The sequence below is a fragment of the Salminus brasiliensis genome, chromosome 1, assembly GCF_030463535.1.
Source record: "Salminus brasiliensis chromosome 1, fSalBra1.hap2, whole genome shotgun sequence".
Classification (NCBI taxonomy): Eukaryota; Metazoa; Chordata; class Actinopteri; order Characiformes; family Bryconidae; genus Salminus; species Salminus brasiliensis.
Window position 1 is genome coordinate 35914274 of NC_132878.1, and position 17494 is coordinate 35931767.

The 17494-nt window shown below is 40.5% G+C and overlaps 1 protein-coding gene across 1 annotated transcript in view; it reads left to right on the forward strand.

Moving 5' to 3' along the window:
* Positions 1–1022: 1022 nt before the first annotated feature.
* The window catches only part of gabrr1 (gamma-aminobutyric acid type A receptor subunit rho1), a 36791-nt gene continuing 20319 nt past the window's right edge, over positions 1023–17494 (forward strand). Inside the window, exons 1-3 of the mRNA XM_072678643.1 lie at positions 1023–1109; positions 16086–16136; positions 16278–16384. Coding sequence (XP_072534744.1) covers positions 16366–16384 — 19 coding nt within the window. The 5' untranslated portion in view covers positions 1023–1109; positions 16086–16136; positions 16278–16365. The remainder of the gene's footprint in view (positions 1110–16085; positions 16137–16277; positions 16385–17494) is intronic.

Genomic DNA, 17494 nt, shown 5'->3' on the forward strand with positions numbered 1-17494 from the left:
TATATATATATATATATATATATATATACCTTATATTTATAAGTTATAGCACATATAAAAAAGGACAACAGTAGATTGGACTCTTGCCAAATAGTGAGCCCATAATCATCATATTTCCTGTTGAAGCTCAGATGGTTGCTGGTTACTGATCTTACTGTGTGTTCTCCAAATCCGTGTTAAATCTCTCAGCTTTAGCAGGTTACTACTAAGTAACCCCAAAAGTGTTTAAGTCAGAAATGATCATTGGGCCTTTTCATTTTGTCCTGTTTAGATTGATGTTTTTTGGCATCCCAGATGGTCTATGCCGACTTATAACGGCAATGAACACCAAAAAGAGAGTCATGGGCTTCAGAACAGGTCCTGTTGGTGTTCCATTGTAGTAACTCCTGTACAGACCTCTACTGAAGCTTGTTTAACACTGTAAGATCAGGAACCAGCAACAACTCAGGTTTATCAGTATGTATGAATGGGAACTTCTGTGTGATCACCCTGTATGATGGTAGCCTTGTTATAAAGTGCTACCAGACGTTTAGCCCATGTGTTGCATCAACTGTTTACGCTAAGCTGAGGTCGCTGTCTATGTGTAGCCTATGTGATGAGCAGTTCCCTTATTCCTTATAACGATGCACTGCTTAACCTACTGTCTTCTTACATCCACTGTCCAACATCCACTGTCCTTATTGTATGGTGCTCCAGCACCTACATGGGCGGAGTTTGGGCTCTGCGCGTGCGCAATAGGAGGGCTCCACTGGGGTTCCATGTGACGCTGCTGTCTGTTATGTGTAGACCCAGTCGCTCCCACTTCACTGATGCGCGCGCTAAACACAGCAGAGCTGGCTTCTCCGCGCGTCCGCGTTCTCACTCACGCGACTCGTTAAGGGTTCGCGGGAGTCATGGCAGGAGGCACCTAAAGAGAGGTGCGAGAGGAGGCGGCGCGCGACTTTGCAGCCACTTTCCCGCGCTTTTGGAGTGTGTGTGTGTGTGTATGTGTAGGTGGGGAGCACCATGCACGCGGACGTGCTCGCCCTGCTCCTCGTGTGGCTCCTGTGCGCGTGCGGCGCCTCGTCGCGGTCGAGGGGACGGACGCTGCAGACCTACAGCCAGATCAGGTACGAACACACCTTGTATTCACCACGTGCATGCTCCCGTTCTCAGCGCGCGCCCACTCATACTCACCTTGTGCATGCTTTTATTCATCCCTTGCACGCCTTTTTTCACCGCGTGCGTGCTTTCATGCACCTGCTGCATGCTTTAGTCATCTTTTGCATGCTTTTATTGACCTGCTGCATGCATGCTTTTCCTTATCCAGCGCGTGCATTCCACCCACGTCGCCTCCCTCGCAGACTTTCATATGCATGCGTTTTCCTCCGCTTTCAACAGCCTTGCAAACTTGGTGCATTTTCCCCGTCCACGGAACATTGAGCGCAACGCGCTCGCACAGAGCGGCCAGAGCTGGCTCGTTTTGCACCCTCAGGGCTCTTGGTGTCAGCTGCGAAGAATGATAGGTTTGAGTGAATGGTTGTCAATAAAAAAGCTAAAAATATGAAAGGTGAAATATATGTAAACAAAACGTCCTCCAGTGTTTTGGTGCCCTCGTGTGTCACAAGACGCGAAGGCGCTTGGATATGCTGCAGAACAGTTGAGACCCCCGTAGTGTAGAGGAACGGTCGAGTTATTATTTATTTAACAATCAAATGAATAAACCAACGAATGCATATGTTCAGAAGCAGGCACGCTGTGGTCTCCGGGACCCTGTGCGCATCATCCAACGCGCTTTTACGCGCAAAGCTCTCCAGATGGCAGCGAAATCAATCAGCCAAATGAAGGCCACCTGAAGGAGAGGAATAATGAGCAAAACCTATAGGCTGGTATGCATGTGCTACCTTACCTGGTTGTCTAGAAATGAAGACGTCTCTGTTTATAACAACCAATAAGAGCATCACAAACCCAGGTCTGCTTTACAGCAAATAATGTATCAGGAAATTCAGTCAACAGTTTCATATCTAGAAGCGTGGCTGCTAACCACTTCTGCTGGCCTTGAGAGTGTCTATGTCTGTAATGCTCTTTGTCTGTTTGGATCTTTGAACTGAAGCGAGAAGCTAGAAGCTATGATGTTGGTTATCATGCTCCACAATAGGAAAAAAAAGGCCTGTTTATCACTATATAGGATTAGTTTTTTTGTCTGTGAAATCCCTAGTAGTTCAAAGGGAGTGTCTTTGTTGATAGCAAGCACACACACACACACATATATGTACATATATATATATATATAATTTATTTCTTATTTGCTATTCTGTTTTTGCTTGGCAATGTTTTTTTGTTTTTTTTTTGACTGACTGACTGACTGAATTGAACAGATTCAACAACAGCCCACCACGGCCTAAAACAGTGATGTAAAATTACGCCTCCCCTTGGAGATTACATCACTTAAAGCATTCTGTTTCATATTTGCCGGCTCACAGGAAGTGACAGACTGCCCGACTGCAGACTGTACGTGTTGTCTGAAAGCAATCCCGGGCGCTATAGGTGGTTTAGCGCTCAGTCCATTATTGTCCACAGTTTGCCTAAATGCAAGAGCAAGGGCCTGGGTATCAAACGTCCCACTCTGGCTGATTACATAATCTCTAATCTGAAATACCATGAGTTAATGTCCGTTTGATTTATGTCACTTGCATTTCATTGGCAGGGTTGTGGCTGGATTCTGCTAAACACGCTGCCCGTAATCTATAGGAAGGTCACAACCTTTAGAAGTGGTGTTCTGTAAATGGGAGGGATGAGAGCTCGTGTGCACAGATGTACAGTCATGAGCGCAACATGATAAGCATAGTAATTAAAGAGGCACTGTATCATTTCAGGAAAGCAAAGTGGCTGTTTGGTCTCTGGATTTGTAGAGAAGCTGAGGAAGGCTGCTGTTGTTTTTGGATTACCTTCTGACATCCTGGGTAATAATTTGTAGGGGGGGGGCGGTGGACGTCCGTAAAGGTTTTATGGTAGATGTTGGAACACTTCTGTGAGGATTTGATTGCACTCAGCCATAAGAGCATTAGTGAGTCAGGTACTTATGATTAGTTCTGGCACTCCAGCTCCAAAGAATGCAATTCCACTGCTCCAGAGCCCCAGTGCTAACACACAGCAACCTTAGGCTCATGTGCAGTTCCAGTTCTTATTGGTAATGCGTTTCTATGGAGATATTATGGAGATTCAGCTGTGTGCACAACTGATCTCCTGTGTCAGCAAGGAGTGCATTAAAGCAGCTGAATTCTAAATCTAACTAAATAGAAGTGCTATTTGGACGCTTTAGCAAAACAGTAAATTTCTTTTACTGCGTACTAACAAGGGCATGAAGTTCTTGGAGCATTCATTTCCATTATGGAAAAACCGAGAAGCAAGTCCAGTTGTTATGGTTACACACTGCACTAGTAAATGTAGCAACTTGAGGTTTGGGCTTTCTGTATGGAAAGGATGATGGTGGATTGGTAATAGTGGAACCAGCATAACTTCCAGTGGAAGCCAATGTGAAAAGAATTTGTTCCTTATTTGGAAGCATTTCTATTGGTCCATTCATCTCAAAATTCTGACCCAACGTAAAGATCAGCTGCCAGATTCACACATCTTTTAGCATGACAGTGCTGATATATGGAATACAATTAATATACCTTCGTTACAGTTCTCACATCCTTGTAAAGGCTCCCACACATAACACAAAAAACACAATTACTATGGATGCTCAAAGTCACATCAACATTTTATTATAATTAGGGATGCACCAGCCCAACACTTTCTGTTCCGATACCGATACATAAACTTTGTGTATCGGCCGATACCCAAAACCGATCCCATCCCATAGTTAAATTAATAAACCATATAGCTCACCATGTGGGGAGACGTAAGACATCAGGATTGGCTTAAACATTACTTTACTAACTAAATATAACAAACAAACACCAATATTATTTCTGTAAATTATGGCCACATCCTTCTCTCAGCCAGCTCAAACCGCACCTATGCCTTCATTAAGGTGAGGCATACTTGTCTGCGTTTTGTACTGTGTGCTGTAAGTTGCTTGAGAACCATGAAACTTTGATCATAAAGTGTGTGTTTGATGTTTTTGCCAGAACATTCCTTCAAAGTAAAAAATCATAAGGCGTTTTTCTTTAGTATGATGCGTGAAACATGGTATTATGAAAGGTCTGTATGAAACATGGTATTCTGGAATGGGCTATCGAATGATAGGTGGGAGAGGAATGTGAAGGATGATATTATTGATGGGTATTATTTTTCGCCACCAGCTGCTACATGGTGACATAATTAAAAATACAAAATGTTCTTCTAGGCGAGCAAGAACGCATTCTGCTTCTTCAAGTTGCACCCATCGCTGACACAGATGTGCAAATTCACACACACTGCTTGTCTAATCACTGTCTCAATACAATAGTAAAAGAATAACATGAACCTATTGGCAGCATGGCTAATGTCAGGCACTGAATGAGCAGGTGTCCTAATACTTTTGTCCATATAGTGTATCAACATTCATGCTTGCAAGAATAAGCAGAGACAATAACTAACCAAGAAAAAAAACTATTTTGATGTCAAATATTGTTTAAGGACATAGGGTGTGCATAAGGACATAAGGACAGATCAGGATTCCATGCTGAGTGTCAGCTGTGTTACATTCTGTTGCCTGGGGTTCTGTGAAACAGGTTAGCTACATGCTCATTAGAAGGTAGTGAGGTACTACACATTTTGGCCCAGATTTATACAACTTGGCTGTAATGGCTCTTCGGCATGCAAAGTATGTGGCAGGGCCATGTGTGAAATTATTGTGCTGGTCCTCAACATACCACTGTCTTTCTGCATGTGAATTCAACAACCAAATCATAATCATTATACTAATGAGCTCATTAATATTAATGAAAACTTTCCACCTGTTTGGTCAAAATGTAATAAAATCTCGAAAACTAGAGCCACAGATTCTGATAAAAGAAGTGGCAGCTGTCATATATGCAAATGAAGGAAGTGTGGTAGTGACAGATTTGCCCTCCGGTGGTTTTATGTGGTAGTGTGGTAGTGACAGATCCGGTGGTTTTATGGCGCAGCGGTGGCCTAAAAGTTAGAGTAGAGGGCTTGGGACCCAGTTTGATCCCTAGTACCAACAGGAATTGAGGTAAAGGAAGTAAAGCACTTTTTCGTCCCTCAACATTCATGGCTCTAACCTTCAGTTGCTACCTGGATACTGAGGTGGCTGCCCACCACACATCACACCACAACCTATTGGAGGTTGAATTCTGTTGAATTCTGTGCAGTGACCATAAACCATGTTTCTGGTGTGGCCAGGGAGTCCCAAAAAGATTAAAGCTTTAAAAATCTTTGTTATTTGAGCATCCCCATTTTTCTGAGAGTATTATTTGAATATATTAACAATAATAAAACATTACTGTGAAGAATAAACACAAAAGCATGGAAGGTTTAGCATTCATTGTTTTGCATGCATAATAGTAGGTGATTATTCAGTTGATGTAGTGGTTTATTTTAAGCACACTAGGAGTTGACCTACAAAAGACCTCACATAAGTGTAGACTTCACAAGTAATATTTTCATTGTGTTGTTTGTTGTTTGAATTATTTCCATATAGAACTCTGCTGGCTGTCACTATTTTGCACACTGTGAGACATAATATCAGCTGATTGTGCCTGACACTTACCTTATTCTTCTCTGACTTTGGCTACAAACAAGGATGTCTGTGCTATACCCTTATCACAACGGGTTGTATATGGACTTAAAAGTCTTTGACTTGAAACAATAGTAGAACCCTTTTGGTGCTATATTGGACAAGGTTTTTAAAACTTTCATAAAGAATAACATACAAGAGCGTATTTTATCGTATCATGATAAATTTTATCATGATATCAATATGCTTTTCTAAGCATTTCGACGATAATCACTAATAATAATAATCACTGATCAGCTGCAGGTTTCATTATAAACAGTGTAATTAGAGTGGTGTAATTAGATGAAGAGCAGCAGATGCTGAATAATAAAAATCACTGTATTCAGTACGAGAGAGTATTTGAATAGTAGTTTTAAAGAATCTGTCGCTACTGATGTTTTTAGTCTGTGATTATATTGTGTATTGCAAAAAAAGTCTAAATATTGTGATATAGTATTTTTACCATATCGCCCAGCCATACAAGAGCGTTTCCTTATATTTGAAGAACCGTTTAACCTGGGGAAGAACTGTTAAAGCATTGCCAATGTCGGCCCAGTTGGTCCTATATATAGTAGAACCACTGCCTTAACCAAAGAACTTTGGAAGACTCGCCCTTTTTAAGGAGTTCTGGCTGTCTATGAGTGAGGTCTTTTGGCACGAGCAGGGGGGAGTTCTCAGCAGCTCAGCTGTACATTTGTAGAATAATGTGAATCAGATATGGCTGGATCATGAATACTGTGGTGTTTTTTTATATATAATAGCCGTTTTTGCCTGTTTATATAAAGTAGTGACACAACGTCGATTCATGTGTCCTCTACATCTGAACGTTTAAAATGATCATTTTATGTAACATGAAGTTTGCCACATTTATCTTATCTTGCAGCCTGAAGCTGAAATTGAAGCTGGAAGACCAGCCCACATACTTCATGGTCTTCATGCTCTTTTGACCACATAGCATCAAATGATCACCCTCTTTCACACAGGCCAAAGTCAGAAGAGCAGCTTGTTGTTCAGCTGGTGCACTTCCAAGAAGCACTGTAGGTTTGGTGTTCTGGAGAGCATATCTATGTGCAAATATGGTTTTGTAACTGGGCCAGCTGGATACAGTTTATTCTCCTGCTATTTGTATTTGTGTGTCATCATAGATACATACACAGAAAAAAAAGGCTCCAGGTGGAGTATTCTCATGGGGTTCCTCAGCCTGTCATTTAAGGAAAGCTTCTGGTGTAAAAAATAACACTATCACTGAGGTTCTTTCGAAGACCTAACAAAGAATGGTTCTACCTGAAACCAGCGTTTTTAGTGATATAAATATTATGTGATACTGTCATATTGTTTAAACATGGGGATGTGACAGAATTCAGTGTAAGAATTCAACATAGAATCTCAGTCACATGCATTGTCTTTCATTCTCATCACATGCTGAGTGAAATGTTGATGGAGGAAAGTAATCCAGTTCCTCTCAGGACATGGTGTTACATTAAGCACAGTACAGCAGGAGACAGGGGAATGAGGTAGCAACATTTACAGGACAAAAATAGATCAAATACAGGCTTTAGCATCTTGCACTAACAGCAAGTGAATGTTCAAATCTGGTGTCGTATGTTGTCACAAAGATTTTAGGATGTCTAAACTAGGGATGCACCGATCCGAAACAAAATGAGATGTATCAGATAATTAGTCTGATCCAAAGGGCTGATCCATTCATGGAACCAGATTCTCGCACTGCCGGTATTCTAGGCTTCATAACCCAGAATCAGAGTAACCTACAGACATCATACACACGTCTTAGCAAGACCTATCTATCGAGCAATCTAGCTTGTCTTCCATATAAGAAGAACCGAGAAGGGAGGAGTTGCTTGCTGCTTTTTAGTCTCACAAACTTCGAATTTCAGAATTAAAGTCCTGAGCCCAGACAACACTGTGCAGAGGTTCAGCATAGTTATTACTTTTAGTGACCAATAAACCGAAATTGTGTTAATTTATATGTGTTCATTTATTATAGTTTTTACAAAATTAGTAAAGTATTGATTATGTCAATCATGGTGCCTTAAGTTTCACCCAGATGATCAGGTATATTTGCTATCGGCCATTATGCAAAGTTCATGTATTGGTATCTGTATCGGAACAGAAAAAGATGGATTGTGCATCCCTAGTCTAAACTGGACATTGTGCTACAAGCTGCTCAAGTCTATACTGAGGCCCCACTGATATTTTGTGATCAACACATCACACTCTCCACACTTCACACTCATGGCAAAGAACTGTATGAAACTGTGAGCTGTATGGAATGGGACTGATAAGAGCTTATCAGACTCCAGCGCAGGGTTTTTGGATAATTCTACTTAATAAAAAAATTGACGAGAACCAAAACCAGAAAAGTGAACAAACCAGAGGATGAACAAGAACGGAACTAAAGCAAAGACTAAAGACTGAAATTAAAGAAAGGATACCAAAAACAAGCCAGGCCTGATGCAAGAGCCTGTAGAGTTAATAGCTATGGCTAATTACTGACCAAGGATATCGCCAGGCTCATGCGTCCCATGCCAGGACATTGTTCAAGCCTGGGACGGTTTGATTCTGTCAATTTATTGATCCGTTCTGTGATCGCATCCCTTAACAAGGGGTTCATTGTGGATATACCATTAACCTTGTCATCCTATTAAGAAGCAGTGACCATTTGTGTGTCTATTACAGTAAGCGGTATAGTTCTTCAGTGTTTAATTCTTCAAATCAAATAAAATGAGGTGAGCTGTAATATGTGAAGTGAGCCTATGGCTTTCTGGGTACTTTAGAATCCTCTGAATGTTATAGTAGTCATTTATAGGACCACTGGAGTGATGCTTAATGCTACATAGAAGACTAAGTAGCGGTCCTCATGGCATAAAGGTTTTTCATGTCTCTGTGATTATGTCCAGCAGCCCACTTCCCTCCTCCCAAACCCTTTTATCGAGAATAGAGGGCCTGTTGTTAGCTGATTCCGCTTATTCTGAGCTGAGAGAATTTTAGAACAGAAGCTGGGCCAGTGTGAACAGCTGCTAATGCCTGACCACTTGATTTAAGCTGCTTTTGTACGGAGGCTCACAGTTTAAGAGACAATGTAATGGTAATAATGTTTTGCCTGTGGTGGGACTGGTTGAGATGAACTTTTTATCACTTCACTCATCCCTATTCCAGCTTATTATTATTCCAAGGCCACTAAGAGTACTTGGGTTTTGTTTGTAATATGTGTTGTAATGTTCACTCGTCATGGTCAAAAGAAAGCCAACTGTCAAAGTTCAAGATGTTCATATCTGGCAACCGATGAGAAGGTAGTTCTTTGGTTATGGATTTGGATCAATCTGATTTTACCATGATCACCAGTTATAATGGGCTTTAAATCAGATAAGCCATAATATTGGTCAAAACATTCAATTGACTGGGCTGTGTTCACACACCTATGTTCAATGTAGAGGTTTCCTCATCGGTTCACTGGCAAACTGCACTATAAAAACCAAAAATACTTGAATGTCTTAGCAGTTTTGAATGTGTGGGGTTTTGGTTTGCTGTGGATCAAGTAGTACTACTAACCCAGTCTGCATCTCAAATGGTCTGAATGCATTTTATGGAGTTTTGGCTTCTTCGCCAAAGCAGTACATTGCCCAGCCTTTGAGGTTTATAGACTGAATCTCAAATTAAATTTGAATAGGGATATTATGTACTGTTTAGATGCAGGATCCAATATTTTAAGACCTACGTTGGATGTACAGTTTTTCTTTTTCCATACCTTAACAATGATTATCATCTGATACAATTCTAATCCGACCTTTGAATTTTTGTACATAACATAACCATACAGATTTAGCAAGATGTGATAGTCTGCTAATTACTTTGTTTTTAATGCGATATAATAGACCAGTGTTTTGTTGTATTTTTTCAGATGACTATTTTATAATGTGTTTAATACTAATTATGATACAATTCGATAAATCTCCTGTTACTTTAGCTTGGCATTCTGTGCATAATAATACACTCCTAATGGTTAATGGCTTTTTTTTGTGAATTGACAACTCGGTTTTGTGAAATAACCATTTTACAGAGTTGTGGATACACTGTGGCTGAATCTCCATGTTCCTTCTCCTACTGTGTCGTGTACAGAGTCATGAAACTGTGGCTTCCCCGCCCAAACAGTGCAGTATGAATATAAATGTCTTTATATTGATCATTATGTGCCCTATTAAGGTACAGAAGCTGTTATTTCATGGCCTAGTGCACCACTATTGCATATAGGGGTTTCATATTGCATATAGGGAGCTGCTGTTTTCTCTCGGCCTTGAGTGCAAAATGGGTTTTACGCAGAAACTAAGATTGTTTCGTTTCTAACCGTTTTGACTTGCGAATCGTTTTAGGGACTTGTAGCCATGTGTTGATGTTCTGTGTGCTCGTACAGGAAAGGCTCAGCAGGCTCTGCAGATTTTTGTTTTCCTCTGTAAAACAGTTCCACTCTGCAGAGCTTAAAAGCACTGTTACCTTCAGTAAATGTCTCTTACTGCTGCCGGCTGTGTCTGTTTGTGTCGCCTCTACAACAGCGACATAAAATGAGCACAAAAAAAGAAGTAAAGGCTTAAAATAGCCAGTTCCCAATCCATCGAAACATGCCCTGATCGGCTCAGATTCTGATCCGCTGGATCAGGTGGAGACATCACTTAAACTTTGTACAGAGCTTTATAGTGTTAAAAAAGGAGATTGAATTAAAAACAGATGTGTCGATAACTCAAGCCAGTTTCAGAAAGTGATGAACGCTGACACTGCAGCTTAGTCCAGGGCTGATTCTCAATCTTATGTTCCTGTGGACTTCATGTGAAACGTCCTCACTTACTGCCAAAGCACTGCTCCATTCAAAAGTCCACATCTAGCCAATTACAGTCCAAATGCCTGGATTTGTTCTTGTTCAACCGTGTTATCGAGGATGCATCAGGACGTGACTTGTCCTCCCGTCCTCGGGAGTTTGTACTCGCAAGTCGAACTTGCCACGTCAGTACTACCGAGTACACCAGTCAGAAAATGGCGTACTTTGTATTGAGAATCCCCCCCAAGAATAGGCTTAATCAGTGTCCAGAAAGTCAGCCTTTGGTGTTCAGGTGTTTTTGATATAAAGCATTATTGTACTACACTTAAAATTGGCCACTGCAGGCCTTTAGGTTTTAAAGAGTTAAGGGGTTAAAAAGGACAGCAAACAATGTATTTATTATATTGTTGGCAAAGCACACAACGCCCCTGTGCACAAATTCTCTTTTGTGCATACAGTAGATACACATACCCCCCGCCTTACTCCTAAGTGACAGTGGTGTAGGACCTGTGGTGCCCTCAGCACGTTGCTATCTGAGTGTTTGTCACTGTGGATCTCATCTTCTCTCTCTCTCTCTCTCTCTCTCTCTCTCTCTCTCTCTCTCTCTCTCTCACTGAGTTCTTCTCCACTCACAGACCTGCAGAGGCCCTCTCCCGCTGTCACACTTTATTTCCACTTCTCTTTCTGATGTGTGTATATGGAGGAGATTCCTCATTCTAGCGGAAAAAAATTCAAATAAAACTGTCCCAAGAGACATCCATGTCAAAACGTCTAGTATGTGAAGTAGCCCTGAGGAGCAACTTTCAACTTTCCATAATTTTAGAAATATAAACAACAACTGTAAATAGTAAACAGTGGCCAAGTTCCAAATAGGAACAGAATAGGAAGATAGACAGTTAAAAATAAAGACACACAAAGGACAGAAATAACTGTTATTACACCAGTAAAAGCTCACCGAGCAGTTCACAGCCGAACAGCCTTAATTCTTCATGGCAGGATGTTAAAAACAATCTTTTGAGATTCTGCTTCATGTTGAAATGATTGAATTGCATTATTATTCTTAAAGCAGCCATTAAAACTTGGCCTGTCGTGATAACGATTTATTTTTTGGATGATAAATTGTCAAAGAAATAATTGCAGTAAATAAGCGTTTTATGCCACTGCTAAAGATAATAGCATAATGATGCAGTAACACCCTTTAAAAGAGCGAATATTCAGACATTGGATGGGCTGTTAAAAAAAATTGCAAATAAATAAAAGATCAAATTAAACCACTGTTTTTAAACCGGCTCTTTCACATTTAATGGGCCTTATGGCTGTAAGCCAAATGTTCCCACACAGGAGATGTGGAATTTGGACTCACGTTTCCAAAATGTCAAAAGAGAATTATGCAGTTTTTAGGGGAAACCAGCTATTGTCTTCAAATAACACGTCTTCACCTGTCGGTAAGGGTGTAACTTAAAAACTCATGGTTCAGAAAGGATCGTTGTGTTTTTGTAACGAGTGGGATCAATTTTCGGATTAGCAAACCAGAAAAAAAGAAAGACAAACTTTGCTCTCCACTGACACACATAATCAAATCAAATCAAGTCAAATTTATTCATATAGCGCTTTTTACAACTGTTGTTGTCACAAAGCAGCTTTATACAATCAGCCATTAATAAAAGACAAGAAATCAACATCATATAAAAACATGAAAAGACCCCCAGACAGCCACTCGCCTGCAGCTGTCCATATCTACAGTCAGAGGAATCATCAAGACGTTTAAACAACTGGAACAGTGGCAAACCAGTATAATAAAATAAACACTCTAAGTGGGTCTGGCGCAACACAAAAGAGTATGCGGAAAAAGCACCTTTGCCCACTGTGAAGAATAGGTCGGTGATGTTGTGGGCTTGTTTCTCTTCCAAAGGCCCCACTACCATTGTTAGATGCACAGCTTCATGAACTCTTTGAAATACCAGGACCTTTTAAATTAAAATCCGCTGGCCTCTGCCCGAAAGCTGAAGATGGGTCGTCACTGGGTCTTTCAGCAAGAAAATGACCCTAAATATGTGGCCAAATCTACACAAAAAGGGTTCACCAAACACAAAATCAAACTCCTCCCATGGCCATCACAGTCCTCAGACCTCAACCTAAAGGAAAAGCTGTGGGGTGAGCTGAAGAGGAGAGTGCATAGGAGAGGACCCAGGACGATTTAGAGAGATTGTGCAAAGAGGAATGGTGGAAGATCCCTCTCTCTGTATTCTCCCATCTTGTAAAATGTGATAGGAGAAGATTAAATGCTGTCTTGTTGGCAAAAGGGGGTTGTATAAAGTATTCACATCAGGGGTGCCAATAATAGTGGCACACATGATTTCATGTAAAATAATTATTTCTTAATTTCCCACTGAATAAATGCACTTGAATTAAAGGTTAGATTTTTCTCTTTCTTTGCAATGTCCTATATTATTTAAAAGTATATATATATTAGAAGCCTAAGAACACATCTTAATGAGGGGTGCCAATAATTGTGGAGGGTGCTGTATGGAGGTGCCATTATTGATGTATTGGTCACTGCACTGCACTCTTTTCCTACCCGCCTTCTCACAGACTCGTCCTCACCTCCAACAGAGAGCAGCATGGCTTGCTTAAATACACACAAGCAAACTAAATGGCCATTGCCGAGGTCAGCAAAAAATATCGAGGTTGTGTCCATGTACTGTACGTAATTATTGTGACAGGCCTAATTAGTAAACTGTAGTCATGAAGGGATGCACATGGTTAGCATCAATACTCTAGTAGGCATGTTGCAGTCAAGCAATCTTGAGACATTTAAGGGCCCTGAGTGTGCCAACAAAGCATTCCCCACAACATTACTCCACCTCCACCAGCCTGGAGCGTTGACACACAGCAGGTTGGTCTGTGGATTCATGTTGTTTAGTCCGAATTCTGACCCTACCATCTGTGTGTCTCAGCAGAAATCAAGATTTCTTTAGAGCAGGCCTTTAACTGTCTAGTTTTGGTTAGCCTGTGTCCACTGCATGGTACATATGTAACCCTAAACCATCCCCCTCAAGATTCTGTGTGCATTCTGATACGTTTCTACTCACCACAGCAGTACAGAGTAGTTATCTGAGTTACTGTAGCCTTTCTGTCAGCTTCAACCAGTCTGGCTATTCTTTGTTGGTCTCTCTCACTAACAAGGTGTTTCTGTTTGTAGTACTGACGCTCGCTGGATGTGTTTTCTTCTTCTTTCTACAGTTGTAGAAATACTCAAACTGGCTAGTGGAACACCTGTCAAAATGCAATGTCAATAATTGGTTTTCCAAAAGTATCTACTGATGCGATAGGGTTCTGATATCATGTTGAAAACGCACATTTATATTTGGCTCTCTACTCACATTCACGCAGAATAAATATGAGGTCATTGTCAAATCAAATTAGGCTCTGAGCTCACTGAGTTCAGCACTTCAAGCAGTGTCCTTTCCTGACCTTGCATGTTTGCTACACTGGAGTGGAAAGAGCGACTGACTGAGCATTTCCCCATTCTCCACTGTGACTTTTTTTGGGGACAGTAACCCTGCATACACTCTACCTGCACTCCACTGCCAATCAGCTTAGACAGCCACATATTCACAGTTGACGCAAGTTTGCAGACAGTAGATTAATCTAATGGGGGATATGATCTTGCATGATCTGATGAACCCAACCATATTTTTTATTGCATAATAACATTGGTTTGTCTGTATCAGGGTGTTTTTACTGTGTCCTGAGTACTTTGTTGTTTTTTTAATGGATTTGAAAAAGTCATAGGTCTTATTCACCCATAACTTTAATCTGCTCTGACCTTCAACAGAAAGTATTATTCCCGAGGCAGACGTTGTTTCAATAGTGAAAGTGAAGCAATATGCTTTTGTTGTGCTGTCAGTCTGATACAGATTTCAGTGGCTCGGGAAAGACTTCATACCATCAGCTATTAGCAGATGGAAACTTGTGGAACGAAGAAAAAAGCCAACATCTGTTGCGATTTCTGACGAAGCTGAAACGGGGCTGTTTATATCAAATTCACTGTGTGCTGCCAAGATTAACGTGAAATGAGCGCAATGCCAGCCTGAATTTCCAAAACGTAATTTGCAGCATACAGCATGTGAGATATAAATGACTGATAACACACTGAAAACACACTGTTATTAATGGCTTGGGCTGCATATCAGTGTTGATGAGGACTAAGCGCACCGTTCTCAATTACGATTCTTCATAATCCCAGTTTTGCACAAAACAATGTGTGTTAATTATATTCTTACATCATACATCATCAAAATGTATATCATCCTTTTTTTACCCTTTTTTACCCTTTACCTGAAATGGAGTATCGATATAATGGAAAATTGTAAAAACAGGCTGTAGCAACAGGCTGTAATGTTGGTTTAAGCTATTCTGTCACTACTGGTGCCATTATGCTGCCATCTTGACAAAGCCCTTTAGGATGCTTGTGCTTCAAGTGCTTGCACATCCACAGCAAATGTGCCACTTCATTGAGATTCATAAATATATATAATAAATATAACGAAAAAGCATATTATTTGTATTTTATTGGGTAGTGTCATTTAAAGCTTTGAGTGCAGTAGGGAAGCCACGTAGTTATCACTTCTGATGAGTATACTTGCTGGGGCTCTTCAGTGCACCTGGCGACACTGTGGAGGCAGCCTCTGGCTTCCTGGGGCTCTCTGGCACAAACCCAAAATGTTCCTGCACTAAAAGGTTGCTACTTTTCTCCTCTGCCTGGATGCAAGCTATAGAGTAAGACTGTGTAAAGCTCACTCGTGATGCTCTGTAACTTGTGTCTTGATAGTACTTTTGATTGCGGTCATTTAGCCTCACTGTGCTTAAATGAACACTGAAAATTAATTCAACACTGTGAAATCATTCCGCCCCAGGGACTTTGTCATCCACCACAGATCCATTTCCGTAAGTTGGGAATGGGGGAAATAATGACAGGATTAAAACATGTTTACGTAATTTCTCTATTTCTGCGTAAAGGGGCGTATCATAATGGCAGATTGGGGAATATTTATAGTAAAATAGGTTTAACGTGCAAAAATGAATAAAATAAAGTAAAAAGTCATCCTTTTCCACTTGAATTGGATGGGTTGTGCTGACTGAGCTAAATGGTCCTGTCTGGCCACCTGTAGTTTGAATTAAGTCCTTTGGTATGACAGACTGTCAAGTCATGTTACAGTTAATAGGCAGGACACTTCCTTCCCACAGTTGGGGGGAAACAAACCGAGAGGAAAAAGGACTAAAGCACATCCAGCCAGTAGAAATAATCTGAGACACAGTGGTGAGCTTGCATGAAGTGCAGTGCCACAAATATTACCATCGTAAGATGCTCCTATCATTGTGATGGCCATTCTGTACTGCCGTATAGATGTATAATTACATATGCATATGCGTACATATAGCTACAGTAACCTAGCACATGTAATGCAACTGGATTGTTGATGTACTGCTTGTAAGTGCCCTTTAACTGCTCAGAGCTTTGTGATCTAAATACAAACTCGTTTCCAGGTCCCGAAGAGAAACTACAAGAACAGAGGGAGGAGTTCGCAAGCCTGGAAGGTAATGAAATCCCTTATTTTTTTCTTACAGCACACACAGGAATTAATTTAGAGCAGTCTTATGGGGTGCGGATTTACATTTTGCTCATTGTAAACCAGCAAAAGTATCTGAAATAAACAGTGTTTGTTTGCTCTGTCACAGCCCCATTCTGAAGAGGAACCCTGATATCACAAAGAATCCGGTCACCAAATCCGAACAGTTGCTCAGGATAGATGATCACGACTTCACCATGAGGCCTGGCTTTGGAGGTAGGGCTTTAGTTCACGCTTTTAGAAAGTGAATAGAAACTGGACTGCTTAACAGAGCATACACAAGATGCGTAAAGTTATAAGATGTATTAGGGACGTGCAGTGTATTGTGTCAAATTATATTGTGACTAGCATTATGTGGTTAGTGGTTTAGCTTGGGACCTGCATATTAGCTCATGGCGAGAGATTTAGGACACTTTTTACTGCAGCTTGTGTGTTCAGCTGTTGTACTTTTACATTGTTGAATTTCAGGCTCCACTGAATCATATCAAATCAAATTCTGAATTTTGTGATTTGTTATACCTATATTGTTGAAATGCGAAAAATTAGTGGAAAAATCAATCAGCAACTAGGCCCGTCAAAATTCTTACAGATAGATACGTAATATGAAATAAAACAGATTGTTTTTAGCAGTGTTTGACCAATGTCAGGTACTATCAGACACACTGGGCACAGTAGAAGCTGACTTTTAAAATGTGGATGATTGACCAGCTGATTTGGTCATTTTTGGGGACCTTTGGACCAGAACAGTTACTTTGCTGGATGATGTGGGCTACTTAATAATTTGGAGGCTCTTGGAAGTATTTGGTTAGTGAAAAATAACATAGGCTGGTACAAAAATATAAGAATACACCAATATCAGTTTGCAAATACAGTGACATGCAAAAGTTTGGGCACCCATAAGAATTTCTGTTGCTGAAGTTAATAGAAGTAAATTGAAGATGAACTGATTTCCAAAGGACATGAAGTGAAAGGTGAAACATTCTTTTTTCATATTTTAAGCAAGATGTGTGTGTAATTTGTGTTAAGAACATTTCAAAGTTAAGGTCTGGAAGACCAAGAAAACTTTGCCAGAAAAGCAAACCAAAACCCAAAACCCAAAAACCCAAACCTTCAGAAAGATTAAGAAGCCATAGACAAAAAAATCTGTGGATAGACCTTAAATGATTAGTGCCTCCGTGACCCAAGGACCAAGAATCTCAAAGAACTAGATGACTATTAGAGAAGCAATGGGAGAAAAGCTCTAAACAAGAAAGATTCTTAGCTGCTACAAAAAGCATTTACAATCTGTGATGCTTGTGGAAAGGGCTGTTACAAAGTACTGACCAT